This window comes from Mesitornis unicolor, unplaced genomic scaffold, assembly GCF_000695765.1.
Source record: "Mesitornis unicolor isolate BGI_N332 unplaced genomic scaffold, ASM69576v1 scaffold44976, whole genome shotgun sequence".
Lineage (NCBI taxonomy): Eukaryota > Metazoa > Chordata > Aves > Mesitornithiformes > Mesitornithidae > Mesitornis > Mesitornis unicolor.
The window spans coordinates 1-15,146 of NW_010193844.1; the positions used below are offsets into that span (position 1 = coordinate 1).

The following is a 15,146-nucleotide window of genomic DNA, read 5'->3' on the forward strand; positions in this document are numbered from 1 at the left end:
CGGTACTCGGCTTCGGCCCAGTCCCGGTTTCCCCTGGCACGGAGGAAGGATGCCGACCCCCGGCACAGCCCCTTGCACGGTGGGCACGGCCAGGGCTGCGGGCAGGCACCAGCTTCTACACTGCAGTGATGGAACACGGGTGGGGAGGGTCCTGCAGGGCAGGGATGGCACAAGGAGTGGCTTCGGCCTCTTGTTCCGCGGGAACTGTCACTGGCACCCTTGGCAGTGTGACCCAGACCCTGCCCTGCACTTGGGGTGAGCAGAGGTTTGGTTGCCACAGAGATGTGGGGCCAGTGGGCAGTAAACCAAGAGTGGCTTTTTAATAAATCTCTGGCAGTATCTGGATTTATTAGCTGAGTTTAGTGTCTTAATAACCTGGGAGTCTATTTACAGAGGAAAAAAAAAAGCTGTATAATCCAGTTAATTAATAAAGTGACTGGATGAATAATATTCAAAAAGGGAGAATTAGCAGGAAACATCCCATTTATTTCCTCTTCCTCAAATAAAACCTGGGCAAGTTGAAGAGAAAGAGGCTGTCTTCCTTTCCTGGACTCTCCCTGCATTGTAGTATAGGTCCAGCTGCAAAGTGGTGATGGCACCTAAGGGTGTAGAATAAGCCTCCAGTGTTATGGGGCTGTGTGCACTCTTCAGACATGTCATTAGGAGTTGGAAAAAAAAATTCTCTATTTGTTGGGTGGTGAAACACCTTTTTGCCCCTCTGCAGAGGTCACATTGTCCTCGCAGGGTCTATTGGTGTATCTCAGCATCCTGGTAGCTTCATGCAGGGTTGTATTTCACCAGAGTGCGATCTCATCACTGCATCTGCCCCTGTGGCACTGAGTGCAGCTTCTGGCTGGGATAATGTAGAGATATTTGCACATCAAATTTGCATTTGTGCATCAGCCCTATCCCTCTCAAGTGCAGAATCTGCTCCAGAGCTGGTTTTCTGCAAAACCCTACTGAAAGGAGACAAATCCCAAATCATGGGCATGAGAAGAGCTTGCAGAGGGACCTTTTGGGCTATGCTCGGACACACAGGAAGAGCATGTCAACGGGTCTTGTGGAAAGCACTGAGCTGGGGTACTGTGGTTGCTGAGGGGGAGGAAAAAGAGTCTTTGCCCCAACTATTGCTTGATTGGGCCCTAGAGAGCTCAAAGCAGGGTAGAGCCAAGGGAGACACATGGAGGTGTAACAAGGATGCAGTAAAAGCTGTCAAAACTGTAGATTTTAAAATTGGAGTGACCACTGCCCCAGTCCATATCCTTGCCGAAAGGCGTTTGCTTCCAGTTCTGGGGAGCCCTTTGTTGTGGGGAGTCTTTCTTCCCAGCCTGTGCTGTTTAGTACTTCAGCAATTGCCTCAATTTGATCCCAAGGTTTGTCATGCCAAACACAGCAGATCACTATACATTCTCTTCGCTTGCTGGGTCTGGACATGAGGAAGATCTGTAGGTCCCTTTCAGCCTTCTCCTTCCATCATTGCACAGCCCAGCTGCTTCCATCTCTGAGCTGGGTTTCCATCCTGACTGCTTTCAGGGTTTTCTTCCAAATGTCTCCCTGTCTTAAAGCACAGGGACCAAGCCGGGTGCAGAGCTTGAGCTGAATGCCTCTCTGAAGCTAAAGGATGAAGCTTTGTTCATTTACAGTTGCTCTACCTGCCTGTCTCTCTCCACAAACATCAATTCTGACTTGAGGGACCTATGCTTATCTTGGTGTCTATCCTCCTCTCCACACATGTTCTTCTAGAGATCCTGCTCCTAGGTCCTTTTTTAGTATTATCTTTAACACCATGTAGACTGTGTCGTCAGTCTCTACTCCTTGTCCATCTTCAGATCTTTGTTTCAGTCTGTTGGGAACATTTGGGTTCTCAACTGTGTCCTCAGTCTTTCCTCTTATGGGCTCACTGCAGCTCCAAAAATAGCATGCAGCTACTTTGCAGCAAGTCTTATCCCTGTAGTCACCAGGAGTGGCCCCAGCTGCATGTTATGGCTGTGTCTGGACTCACATTGTCCCAGTATGCTGGCCACTGGATGGGGACAGGGACAGTGACATGGGTACGTAGGGACAGGAAGGGGCACCTGCCTAGGACATGCTGCGGGCACAGCCCTACCTCATTTCTCCAAAGAGGGTGGTGGGCTGGGCAGGAGTCTCCTGCCGTTGGCACAGGGCTCCTGGACTGCCTGTGGTTCCTGGCTGCCCTGTCCCAACACCCACCCTGGTTGAAGTTTCCAGAGTGGCTGAGCACAGGTGTCCATGCTGCTGGTGCTGGTCATGTTTAGCTCTCTGGATAGCAGTGAAAGAAAGCTGGAAGAGATTAATCTGAAAGCCTCCTAGGACATGTTCTAGGGCATCCCAGAGGGAGGTCAACCTTGTGATTTATTTATAGGGGATTCCAGGACTAAATCCTGGAATAAATTCCTTCTTCAGCTGCGTATGTAGAGGTGTTCTGCAGGCATGGTCTAGTTTGGTCTCCTGGGGACAGTGAGAAGGGCAAGGGAAGGAGTGGGACAGCCCCTAAACTGAAGTGGCAAGCTCTGCAGGGATGCATTGCAAGCACTTGCCATGCTCTCACCTGTGTACGGGGTAAGCGAAATGCCAGAGAGATGGTCTGAGATAGTGAATACCCCCCTATGAACCTGGCCTGGGCTTGGGTTTGCTCAGAGAAGCACTACAGTGTGAGCGGGTGCCATGCCTTTCGCGCCAGCTGCCTCTGCGGAGCTGCAGGCAGCACTTGGCTGCCTCTGCTGCAATGCAGAGCGAGAGGGCTGGGGGGTAAAGCCTGAGCACAGAAGCAGGAGCAGGCATGCCCTCACTGCATCAAGTGGGATGCTCCCTGCCCTGGCTCCTCGGCTCCCAGCCTAGGTCCCTGTCCTAGGGTTTTGAGCACCTCCTGAAATGCACAGGCGGAGCATTTGGCACTGGGGTTCTGTGCCTATTGGTATTTCTGGGAACTGCGATTTACTTGCCCTGGCTATTAGCATGGAAATGCAATGTGGCAGTGGAAGCCAAGAGCAGAGACCTGCCTCAGAGGAGAGCTGTAGGAGCAGTGAGCAATGCTATGCAGCTGCAGGCTTTTGGGAAGAGCGAAGGATTCCCCGCTGGGGACCTGGTGCTCAGGTGGCTCTCCTTGGACACTGTTTCTCTGCATCGCCCTCTTACCACCTTGATGGCCTGGAGCCCAGGCCAGATCCCAGTGGAGAGTTGGCTGATGGGCTGTGCTGGGCTAGGAGAACAGACAGGACAAGTCATAGCAAACTGCTTCAAAATGCAATGCCTTCCAAGACTCACCAGGTGCACAGTGGTCTGGTGTCAGCAGGCAACACAGGCTGGAAAACAGCTGGCAAGCAGCAATTGGGAGTCAATGGTGGAGCAAGAAAGGGGCTGGCAGAGATAGCAAGTGTCCCTACATGTGCAGCCCCATGGACAATGGTCAGCTTGCAGCAGAGGCCTCTGGTGTTGGCTCTGATGCTAGCATGACCACTTCCCCTCCTGGCAGCCCTGACATCTGGAGAAACACCTCCAAAGCAGACAGGGTGCTAATTTCCTCTCCTTTATCTGCCAGCTCACAAAGTTAAGTGAACTATAGCTAAACAAACCAAATTAAAACCAAGTGGGTTAATATCAACCTAGGATTACCCCTGTTATCAAGTAGACAGAACTGTATCAAATAAACCAACAATTCTTTATAAGCTTTATCTAATTATCCAGGAGGCAGCTGCCTTGTGCAGCTCCTGGCCTCAGGCTCGGAGGGCATACCTGGCTGCAAGCAATTTGTTTACTGATATTGCAGCCAAATGCCAGTCACCCATCAGAGGGTCCAAGCCCTGCCAGGCTGGAGGGGTACTGAGACGAGCTCTGATCCTGGATGTAGTGCTGGAGGAGATGGCTGGGCAGATAGGAGATCCTTTGGCAAGAAAAGGTATGATGCTGAGGCAGTTGCTGGTCTTCTGGTAGGAGCTGGTTAAAGGGAAGAGCCTTCCCAAAGGGTTACTCTTTCTACAGGATAATGGTTGTGATGGAGATGGTCTCATGGCTCAGCTGGCATGCACTGGAGGAGATGAACCTTGAGGAGATGCTTACTGTGCAGCCTTTGGGAGGATGCTGTCCATGGCCATGTAGTAGCCTGCCATGGAACAGGGTGGGACAGGACAGGCTGGAGCTATCAGCAGCCACAAGGCTCAATTTCCTCTCTGCGGGGGAAACTGGAATCTACTTCATACCCTCAGATTCTACTTTCTCCTCCTCCCTTTGCTCCTTCCCCATTGAGAAACTGCAGATCCTTTCCCTTCATACTGTCCCCATGCAAAGGAGCCAGGGCCCTTCAGGGAAGCTAACAGCAGGTCTGAGGCTGGAGATATTTGTTGTCCAGGTCCATGTTGACCTGCTGCTGTGGGTGGCTGACGGTCAGGTGGACCTCAAAGCCGTGTTGGTTTGGGCTCACCTCATCTTGTCTGCAGGCCAAATCTTGAAGAAGTCATGATGGAGAGCAGTGGTGATGGAAAACAGTAGCTGCTGAAGGGTGTACGGTCAGAGGAGGTCACAGATTAGGTGGCCAGCCACACCTGTGCAGGCTGGGCTTTGGACCAGTGGTGGCTTGAACTGTACAACACCACAGAAGGGTTTGAGGGCTGGGTTTTCTGTCAGCACTTGGGCAGGACACAGGGTGAGTTTCCAGGGTCTGTACAAGGTTTGTAACGGATGCCACTGGACTGAGCCCGAATTAGAGACACTGAAATGGAGACACTGGGGCTGGCAGAGAGACAGTGTTCCAGCGGTCGGTTCCCTGAGTTGGTAGTCTTCTGGGATATATCCCATTTGGATTTATTTGGCTTTTGGGCAATCTTTCTAGTCTTCTTTTCCCTGCTAGACCAAGCAGTCCTCAGCATCTTACCTGAGGAAGAGCGAGTCCCTTGAGGGGTGTTGCTAAAGCAAGCTGCCTTCCAGGCTCTGATGCTGCACAGACTGAACTCTCACTGTTTTTGGGGTCGAGACTCATTTCTGTGTGTCCACTCTTCGCACATCTGTTTTTAGTCTGGCCATGTATGACCTTACAGGAGGAGGCACAGAGGAGTCTTCTGGGGTGGTGTGATGGATTTCTGTGCTTCCCAGGGCAGGATCCAGTGCCCTAAGAGCTAACTCCTGAGCTCTCTGCTTTGAGGTGGGAAATTCAGGCTGGGAATATATTTATTCACCCCTGACAAAACAGCCTCCAGCTCCAGAAAGCACCAAAGTCCTGAATTACTGGATGCTGGGATGTGAGCACACCCTCTTTCCTCCTCTTTCCCCAAAGCATCCTCTACAGACCATGCCCAGAAAGGACCTGCTCAGAGAGACCCTTCCCTGACCTGGTACAGTCAGACTGCACAGTGCAGCCTCTGCTGCAGGAAGGGACAGAGGCATGGGGTGTCCCAGGGCACCCCCCTGTATCTGTCAGAAAAGGGGACTTGCTGAGTGCCAGAGTCCTCAGATGCTGCCTGGAGCTGTTTTGTGTTGTGCTCCCCACCCAGAGCTGACTGAAAGTCTCCTCTGTTTTTTTCTGATGCATCTCTGGCCTTTCTATCCCTGAGGAGCATTAGTGTGGCCTGCCTCATCCCTGCAGATGCTGGTCCCCATGGCACCTCCTTTCCTTAGCTGAAGGGAGTCTTCTCAGGTGCATTTGGTCTCGTGTCTCCACTGATGATTTGTACAGCCAGAGCATCCACAGCCAGAGCCCAGATGGCAGCCAAGCTCTGCAGAGCTGAGCCATCTTTCATCTGACATTCCTATTTGTCCCAGAAATCCTTTGAGCCTCTCATTTGGTTTTACCCTTGACTATGTTTTGTGTGCAAAATAACACACTGTGCATGTGTCTGAGCCATCAGCACAGCGTGCCTCTATTCAACCCCTAGTTCAAGTGGCTGGTGGCTGCAGGGTGGGTCCCATGGGCTGTCTCTCCTGGCACTGTGGGCATGAGAGAGGTTGTATCCATCCCCAGTCCCATGAGGAGTTTGCAGAGTCCCAGCCCAGCCTGGGCTCTGACTGTTTGACTCGTCCCACCCAGCATCCAGGTACTTGGGATCAAACCCGGATCGCGATCAGTTAATGCCCCCTTCATAAATTCCTGCCTCGTGCGTCACTGCTGTTTGTGAAGGGCTCAGTGGACACCTTAGGAGATGGGAAGTTTGGGATCAAAGCTGGAATCTGAGTGAGATAACATGGATGATGCCCCATGCCCTGCAAAGCGGGCAAACCAGAGTGACCCTCACTGAGCAGGGCACGTCTCTGGGGCCACAATACTCAGTCTCACTCCCCAAAACGTGCTGTTGGGGACTTGCCAAGGACCTTTCCCGTTATTGCCCCCCACCACTACTCCAGCACTCTATTCCCAGCTGCAAACCTCTGGGTTTGATTGCTGCTGCAGTGCTGGGAGAAGCAGTAAAAGCTGAATCCCGGAGGGACAATAAAGCCAGCAGAGAGGAGATAAGCAGGGATCAAACACGGCGCAGCAGCCACCCCAAGCTGGACTCTCAAAGGTCCCTTTGTTCCCACTGTCTCCTGATTCAGTGCCGCGCTGCCTTCAAGGGCTGCGGGTGAGATAGCGGGGCTCAGGGGCAGCAGCCCTTGGCAGTTGGGCAGCCACCTGCACGGCCCAGCAATAAAAAGGGAGAATTAATTTCAGTCACAGGACTGAGCCCAGTTGCACACCGAGGCCTGATAACATATCTAGCTGGTTGCTATCAGCCAGGCAATAAGGCCATTATTGGGGCGGGAGGTGGTGGAAGAGACGCTCGCCTTCCTCCTCATCCCGGGCTTGCCAAGGGGATGTTCCCTGCAGCCCCCAGCCCCGCTATCCCCTGATCCCAGCCCGTTGTCTGCTCCGCAGCTGCTCCGCAGTCTGGCTTGATGGGGAAGTGCCGTCGGCCCCGCACAGCCTTCACCAGCCAGCAGCTCCTGGAGCTAGAGAACCAGTTCAAGCTCAACAAGTACCTGTCCAGACCCAAGCGCTTCGAGGTGGCCACATCGCTGATGCTCACTGAGACGCAGGTACCTTGGTCCTGGGGGGATGGAGGTTGCCTCTGGCCAGCTGCTGGGGTGGTGGGGGGCTGTGCTGTGGAGTGGGAGTTCAAGGTCATGGGCAATGCTGATGCTTCTTACTTGGCTGCCATTAGCCCCACTAGCACTCCTTCCCAGGGCATCTTCTGCAGAGCCTGATGGGCTCCAGGCTCTTTGCTTGTGAAGGGCACCCCAGAAATACTGCTCCTCTTTTTACCCAGCACGCCCAACTTGGATTTCAGAGCCTTCCCGTCCCTCACCGTGCTGTGGGAGGGGGGTTTTGCAGGGCTGAAATGAAAATGTCCCCAGGCATGTCCTTGGGCATCCTGTGGAGGCTGAGCAGAGGAAAGGGAGAAGCCCTCTGGGTGCTCCTCTCCCTGTGATACCCTCAGCCTCCTTGCACAGGTCCACAGGCTGCCATGAAAAGGCTTTGAGGGGACCCTCGATGCAGGGAAGGCAAGGGGGGGAGTGGGGACAGGATGAGGCAGGGGACGTGTTCTCTCCTGGGGTTCTCCCTTGGCAGGTGAAGATCTGGTTCCAAAACCGACGCATGAAGTGGAAGCGGAGCCGCAAAGCCAAGGAGCAGGGGGCTCAGGTGGAGGCTGAGAAGCAACGAGGGCTCAGCAAAGCCTGTGAGAAGCTGCTGCCCAGCGAGCCCCGGGGACAGGCTTCTGAGAGCCCCGAGTTCATGGGGCACAGCCCCGGCTCGGGCTTCCTGCACCACAACACCACTGAACTGGGCTACAGCCTGGACTCCTCCTGCTCAGGGGGTGAGGAGGAAGAGGAAGAAGAGGATGAGATGGGTGCCACGGAGAGGAAGATCGGCTCTGTGTTGTGAAAGGCAGCTGGAGTTGGCTGAGGAGAGGGGCCCGGCTGTGGGGCCAGAGGCCTCTTTGCTGGCAGACACAGACTGTGCCTGGGCAGAGCTGGGGGGCTGCAGGGCACCTGCCCTCCTTTAACTTATGTGTGTTTGGATCCTATTTAACTCGTAATTATTCCTCTGTGTGTATCTGGGGGAGTCCCCACATCCCTCCCATATAAAGCTGTTATCCAGATGCCTGTGCTCTTCCTTAGGGGATGGGAGGGTCTGCCCTTCTGCCACCACACTGCCCTGCCAGGATCCCTGGGGAGCTGGGGGGGGACAGCACACTCACACAGCTGGAGGGGACAGACCCCAGACCTTTGACTGTGCACTGCCCCTTCCCTGCAGATATGGCAGTGCCTGGAGCAAGTGCATTGCTGAGCCCTGCATGGTCCTGACTGCTCTTCCTCCTGGTGGCATGAAGGACTGGGAAGAACGATGCCCAGAAGGTGTGCCTGCCTCCATCCTGCATCCCTGGTGGGGTTTGTGCTTTGCTGGGCAAAATTAAGCTGCCTTGAGAAGCAGCACTGATTAATTGGCTAATGCAGTGGTGCTGTTTTCCATGCTGCAATCAGCCCAGTTGCACTGGTGTGGCATTGCCTTGAAGTGAGGTGGAGGTGGAGCCCCTTCTGGGTTTAGGGTGGTGCTCAGGCTGTTTGTGAGGGCTCAATGCTGTGGTGAGCCCCAGTTTTTTCCATGGTGATATCTAAACCCCATTCAGCCCCTTTTTGGGCTCATTCCATGATTCTCTTGGGGCTCTGCTTGCTCTGGCTGGGCTCAAATCAACCCCTGGTAGCAGGATGACAATTGACACCCTCTGTGACCTACCCTAGAAGCACTAAATTCAAGAACTGACCTCCTAAAGTGTACAGGCTTCCCTTGTCCTCCGGATCCTGGAGGGTCCTGGCAGACCCTATAGACCTTCCATGCCTCCTTTGCACTTTCTGGGCCTCCTCTTGGGGATGCTGAGATGGCCGTGCAGGCAGAGAGACCAATCCTGCAATGTCCAGCCCCTCGTGCTCCCCAGCCCATGGGGCAGCCCAGCTTCACCACCCCAGTGGATGTAGGGCTTCAGCAGTGGGATGCCCCATCCCTCAGCAGCCCTTGGTGTCTCCCTCCTGCCCCACATCTTGCTGTCCCCTCCTCTCTTCTCCTTGTCCCTGCCTGGGGGTGACAGGGAGGACTGTCTGGCTGTCCCCGGGATCTGCCTGTGGTGGGTCACCTCCAGCAGCTGGTCAGCGAGAGATGGAACAGGTAAGCGTCGGTGCAGGGCTGGATTACGCGTGGCAGCAGCTGGGGCTGCCATGGGGCTGGGCGTTAGCAGCCCGGGCAGGGGGACAGAGGGATGGCCAGGGAAAGCAGGCGATGGGGGAGAAGAGCGTGGAAATGGACATGTGGACTGACGGACGGATGGATGGGCAGACGGACGATGGTTCTCTATAAGGTGACAGTGACCCGCAGTGGCTGCGTGCAGCTCAGCAGCTTCTCCCTGGCTGTCATCCCCAGGCAACCCAGCCCAGGGCACGGCAGGGCTCTGCTGCCCACGCAGGAGATGTCCGGATCCCTTGCACTTCCCGGGAGGGAGCTCTGGTCCTGCGGAGGATGTGAGGGCAGCCCTTGCTCCAAGGGGGGAGATACGAGGCAGGGTAGAGTCCAGGTGTCAGGAGACTCTGATGGTTGGTGTTACATGGAGCAGGAGAGGAATAAATGTGGGGAATGAGGAAAAAAGACAGAGAAGGAAATGAGAAGGGGAGGTGAAATTAGGAAAGGATGGTACCCAATTCCCTGCCATTGCCCTGGGGAGGACAGGAAACACCCACTGCCCCAGGGGAGCTGTGCCTCCACCTCCAGCAGTCACACAGGAATGCGCAGAGGTGCTGTCAAATGCCAGCAGATGCCGGGACTTGGCTGCAGAGCTTCAGGGCCAAAGACAACTACCACCTGATGTACAACCTGCTCCTCTGGCAGTGGGGGAGCACAGACAGGACCACAGGCTGGTGCTGGGCACATCAGACTGGGAGTGAGGTGGGGGAGACAGGGATGGCAGGGACAGAGAGTAAAAGCAGAGAAGGAAAGCAGGGAAAAAAAGAGTGCCAGAAAGGAGGAGGGGAGTGAAGGGGTGCCACAGATTTAAAACATTCACCTTGATGGGCTGTGACAGGTTTAATTTCCAGAGTACAACCGTTAAAGTGATGGATGGGAGGTGTTCATCTCGCACCTAGCACACACGGGCCCATTGTGGCTGCAAAGGGTTTGTTTTGTTGCTGTTATTTATGGGTTTGTTTCTGCAGGAGCCAGGCACTCGTCCAGGGCTGGGGGACAGAGGAGGGGATTGATGCCGGAGAGGCAGAGTGCTGATTTACGACTGCTTAGCGGGATGACTCATGTTGTAAACATCGACAAATGCCATTAAAGCTGCATCTCCTTCCTGCCTCTGCCCTGGCACCCTCACCATGCTGCAGGATGCCGCCAGCCCTGCTCTCCACCACACCGCTACCTGTGCACTCCAGAGGGGTGTCTGGCCCTCCCCACCGGGGACACAAGGGTTCTTCCTTCTCTGAGGGGCATCCAGGCTGCTGGAAAGATGCAGAAGTAACCCACAGTGGTGGTGATGCTCCGTGGGAATGACATCTGGGATACCCGATGTTCTTGTGCAGCCAGGCCTCACCCAGTCTGTGCCCTTATGCCCCTTTTCTGGTCTCGGTCCCATAACTTCTTTTGGCAATGCTCACAACTTGTTATTTGTGTCACTGATGCTTCAAGGAGCTCAGGGTGACCTGAGCCCCATAAGGGTGCCACCTGATCCCTATGCCAGCACTCTCCAGCCTTTTGCACCCCATGCCCCCTCACCCCCCACCTGGTGGGCATCGCCACCTCTTAGCCTCACAGCCGCCTCACCCACCCATCCTGCACACCCAGGTACTTCACAACATCCCCTCTGCCCCCTCAGATTTGTGCCTGTCTCCCTCCCCTGCACCCATCCTCAGCACCCCTCTCCGCTGAGCTCTCTCCTGCTCCCTTCCACCGGTTCCCTGCATCCCTTCGTTTGCCATCTGCCCTCCTTTGTCTCCCACCTGCCCTCCTCTCTTTCCCCAGTCTCCCCCTGGTCCCCATCTACTCCTGCACTGCTTCCTGCCCCCCGCTGTCTGTCCTCTGCACTCCTCCACCTTGTCCCTGCATCCCCTATGTGCCCTCCACATCCCTCCATCTGGCCTCTGCACTCCGACAACGCCTCGCCTGCCTCCTGCACCTCTCCATCTGCATTCTGAGCCCCTCCATCTGCCCCCTGAACTCCTCAACCCGCCTCCCTACGCCCCTTGCCACCCCCCATCTGCCTCCCGCCCTCTCCCTGCCCTCGGCCCCCTCCATCTCCTCCGCTCTGCACGTACCTCTGCCGCCCCCTGGCGGCCATAATCGGTAGCCTACGCCGTACCCTGCATGAGGATTGACCCGCGGCGACCGCCGTCGTTGCCCCGGGAGACACAGCCGCCGCGTCTAGTTTCGATGGCAACGCGGGCCGGGGCGAGTTTGTGCCGGCCGGGACCTAAGGTGGCCTCTGGGCTCTGAGGTTCCGGGCTATGCTACAGGGAGTCAGGCAGGGCTTGAGGTAGCCGGGCTGGCCGTGTGGGTCCCGGGGTGGGAGGCGGTGGCACCGGAGCCCGTTGGTGGCATAAGCCCAGGCTCTGCACCAGGGCCAGTCTGGGTTATAAAGGACTGGGCCATGCCCCAGGACGCTGGGACGACTCTTGCCGTGGGGCACAGGGCCGTGCCATAGGCAACTATACAGGGTTTTAGAGGGCCAAGCAAGGCTACAGGACTGGGCTTTGCTATACTGGGCTCTACGGGGCTATAGTGGGCCAGGCAGGGCTGTGCTATAAGGGCCCCAGGAGAGTTCTGCCACAGGGAGCTGAGCAGCAAGTGGTGGGGTCATGGTCTGTGCCAAGGGGGCTACTGAGCACATGGTTGTGGCAGCCTGGGGACAAAATGGTCTTTGGAGAGGGCTGGACTTAGCTGGCAAATGGGAACATTACTGGGGCACCAGCAGCGTGGTGTGCCACCCTGAGCCCGAGGACTAGTCGTCGTTTCTCTGGGAGAGCCCAGGTCTGGGCAGAAAAGACTGTCTGGATGCAGAAGCAGTGCACATGAGGACTTTTCCCACTTGCTTTTCAGATGCTTGCTCAGGTGGTTGGCGAGCCCCAAAACTCTGACTCTTCTCGGAAGCTGAGCTGTGGTTGTGACAGGAAGGTGAGTGGTGGTCCAAAGGGTGCCACTGTCATGCGTGGATTTACTGGCAGGGCAGAGAGAGGAGAAACCCAAAAACCCCTTTAGCCTTTGCTTCTTTCGTTCATGACATCCTTTAGTATCTGTTATTTGGGATGTGGCCGGGAGGTGTCCCCTCTGGACTCACGGAGCACGGCTTTTGGTGAGTCCTGGAGCTTTGCCACAGGGTGGCTCCTCCAGTCCTTTGCCTAAATCAGAAACTTAGCATAAAGAAGTAGCTGGTTGATTTCTCCTCCCTCCTTCACAAACTGCTAAGATCTCTGTTGCCACTTCCTAAGCTGTCTGCAAAAAAGGCAAAGAAGAAAGGCATATTCTGGGGCATCGAGGTGACCAAAACACTCAGATGGCATGGCTGGGAAACTGGAAAAGAGATGATCAAACATCTGATCTTGAAAAACGTTCATGAGAGAACCCAGAAGCTGAGCTACAGGTGTGTGCGAAGTTTATTTCTCCTTCATAGTCCTCACGCTCTCACTGCATCTTCATCCCTTCTGCTGTAGCAGTCACGTTTTTCACCTTTCCTTGGATTCATCTGCCCCCTCTCCCCTTGGGCTATGTGCTGGGGCCAGTGCATGCACACTTACGAAGCAGGACAGAAACCTGCTAATTCAGACACACAACCCTTGTTTCTGTCAGGAGTATTTAAAATGAAATGCCTTTTTAAAATTCTGTTTTGCTGATACTTCTGTCTGTGAGGCATTTCCAGTCTAGTGAGATTTTAATTGTGGATGTATGCCAGCCAGTCACTACTGTGTCCTAAAACCATTGCTCCCAGGAGTCCCACTGGATGTTGAGCCACTCCAGCACTCCCTGTGACCCTCTCTGCTCTGAAACTCAAATGTTTCTGCCCAATGTGTTTTGCTCATGCTACATGGCCTGGGAATGCCATGTTAAAGGAAGGTGTAGATACTTGGATCTGGGAATGGGTTTTCAGGACATCTGGGTTCTACCCCTGTTTCTGCTGATTTGCTACCAAGGTACCCTTGGGATCAGGTGTGTAAAGTGCTTCTAGCTGTGGGGTCTGGAGTTTTTGATTCTGTATTCTCTTTTCTGCTGACTAACTTAACAACGTCCCTATGCCCTCAGATAAAATCTCTTGTTTTGTTTTCATTATCTAGATGTCCTTCCACAGGATTCTTCTTCACCGTTTTTCCACAGCCGATTGTTCTGAGCCCTGGTATATCCTTAACTCTGCCCATCGTTTTCCGTCCCACTGAAAAGGTAAAGTGGCAACCTCAAAACTGCTCTCAGCACTCAGCCTGGCTTCCAGGGAGTCAGTGGGCCTCTGCCTCTGTTGTCCTTTCTAATCTGTTTTCACTTGAATGAATGTCCCTAGGGAAGGTTCTGATGTAGAAACAGTGGGCTGTGTGACCTTTCCTGTTCTCCCCACATCTTCAGCAGCTGAGGGAGCCCTAGCCCCTGGCTTCTCTGCAGAGTTTGCCAGTAGTTATGAGAGGGATCCTCATAAAAAGAATTTCCAGTTTTTCACGCGCTGCTTTTGACCACAAAATCAGTAAGATAAAGTGCTTGAACTGTCCATACCTGGTTTGATCCCAAGGAGCCTCAGCTGAGTGGTTTTAGTGCAGAACATTGGGTTGAGGGCCTCACACTCTGCTTTATTACAGGAGATCTCAAAGCCCATATTGAAGGGCTAGTGATTTTCCATAAGGGGTATGTCAAGGGCCTCCCTTCTTTTGGATGGAGTGGGTTTCTCTAAACTTTATTCTTAACAGCAATGATTCTTTTTACCCAGCTACTTTTCTTGATTTTCAGATTGTTTCTGGCATCTGCCTTGGCTCTGAGTGTTGATCTCTGGCTCTTGTCCACAGCTATATGTCTTTGATGTGTACCTCAGTCCTAGCCAGAGAGAGTGATCACTGGGTGGATTCCCAGTACTCTGCTCTCTTAGTACCGTGATTTTCTGATGACTGTTCAGTGTTCCCTTTATGAAATAAGCTGCTGACCTTGTTCCATTTTCGGTGAATAGTTTTCCTGCATCACATCAACCACAAAAGCAGGAGGCTCCCTTTCCTGGAGAGAGCAAGGGCTGTGTGTGCTGCAGTGCCCAAGGTCTCTCCTTACCTGTGTAAGTGATGCTCAGGAGAGGTGATGACTGGGCAGCATGGAAGATGCATATCTTGCATTTCCTTCTGTCTTAGCGAGCTTGCAGATGTCCTGGGGCTATTTGTACACAGTGCTGTCAAAGCTGCATCTTTAAGTAGTGTGTTATCTGCTTAGGTCTCTGGCTGACAAAGCATTTAATCAAAGACTAGTATTTCTGTGCTCATGGAGCTCAGAGAGAGATTGTACATACTTTACTCGAGCTGAATTGCAATCTAGAAAACACTAAAAGAAATCCATATGCATGGAAACAAATCAGGTAAAACAAATGTGGTCTTAAACTGCCCTCTCTGAGGGTGTTTCCTGACAGAGGGAGGAGGAATATGCCTGAGTACCTCACTCACTACCTTCCTTTTTGAATGCTTCATCGACTCTCTGTCCTGCACAGAGACCTCCTTTGGTGCCTCTATCACTGATTTTTATTTCCAACACTCTCACAGAGGTGAATGTGATGGGTGTTCATGGGTGGAGCTGCAGTACCTGCAAGATGGAGCCTATCTAACTGCTGTCTCCCCTCACTTCTCTGTGCAGAGGGAGTATGAAGACAGCATCCGCTTTAAGAAGGCTGAAGGCGAGTTCTCTGTCACCCTCCGTGCTACACTTCCATGTCCCTGTCTGTCCTTCCCAGCTACTGTCCAGTTGCCCACCTGTGCTGTCAACAATGTCACGGAGAGAGCATTCTCTCTGCGCAATATTGGGTGAGTGAGATGTGGCAAGGCAGACCCTCCTTCTGCTCTGTCAGGTATTTTGGCACCTTCTTGGACTCTCATTTCAGTTGTTATTAGATCTGCAGACAGCAGACCTCTGCCTTTTCTGAGGTCACAGCAGAAAAAGCAGCAGGCATGGGAGTATG

General features: G+C 53.8%; 2 protein-coding genes across 2 annotated transcripts in view; both read left to right on the forward strand.

Annotated features, from left to right (window-relative positions):
• Positions 1 to 6,859: 6,859 nt before the first annotated feature.
• LOC104543084 (motor neuron and pancreas homeobox protein 1-like) lies at positions 6,860 to 7,867 on the forward strand (the record flags this gene model as incomplete). Its single annotated transcript, XM_010187594.1, has 2 exons — positions 6,860 to 7,020; positions 7,553 to 7,867. Coding segments are annotated over 2 exons (476 nt in total), but the record flags the coding sequence as incomplete, so codon positions are not given.
• Positions 7,868 to 12,061: 4,194 nt separating this feature from the next.
• The window catches only part of LOC104543085 (coiled-coil domain-containing protein 108-like), a 29,357-nt gene continuing 26,272 nt past the window's right edge, over positions 12,062 to 15,146 (forward strand). The window contains 4 exon segments of the mRNA XM_010187595.1: positions 12,062 to 12,136; positions 12,451 to 12,602; positions 13,291 to 13,393; positions 14,825 to 14,991. Coding sequence (XP_010185897.1) covers positions 12,062 to 12,136; positions 12,451 to 12,602; positions 13,291 to 13,393; positions 14,825 to 14,991 — 497 coding nt within the window.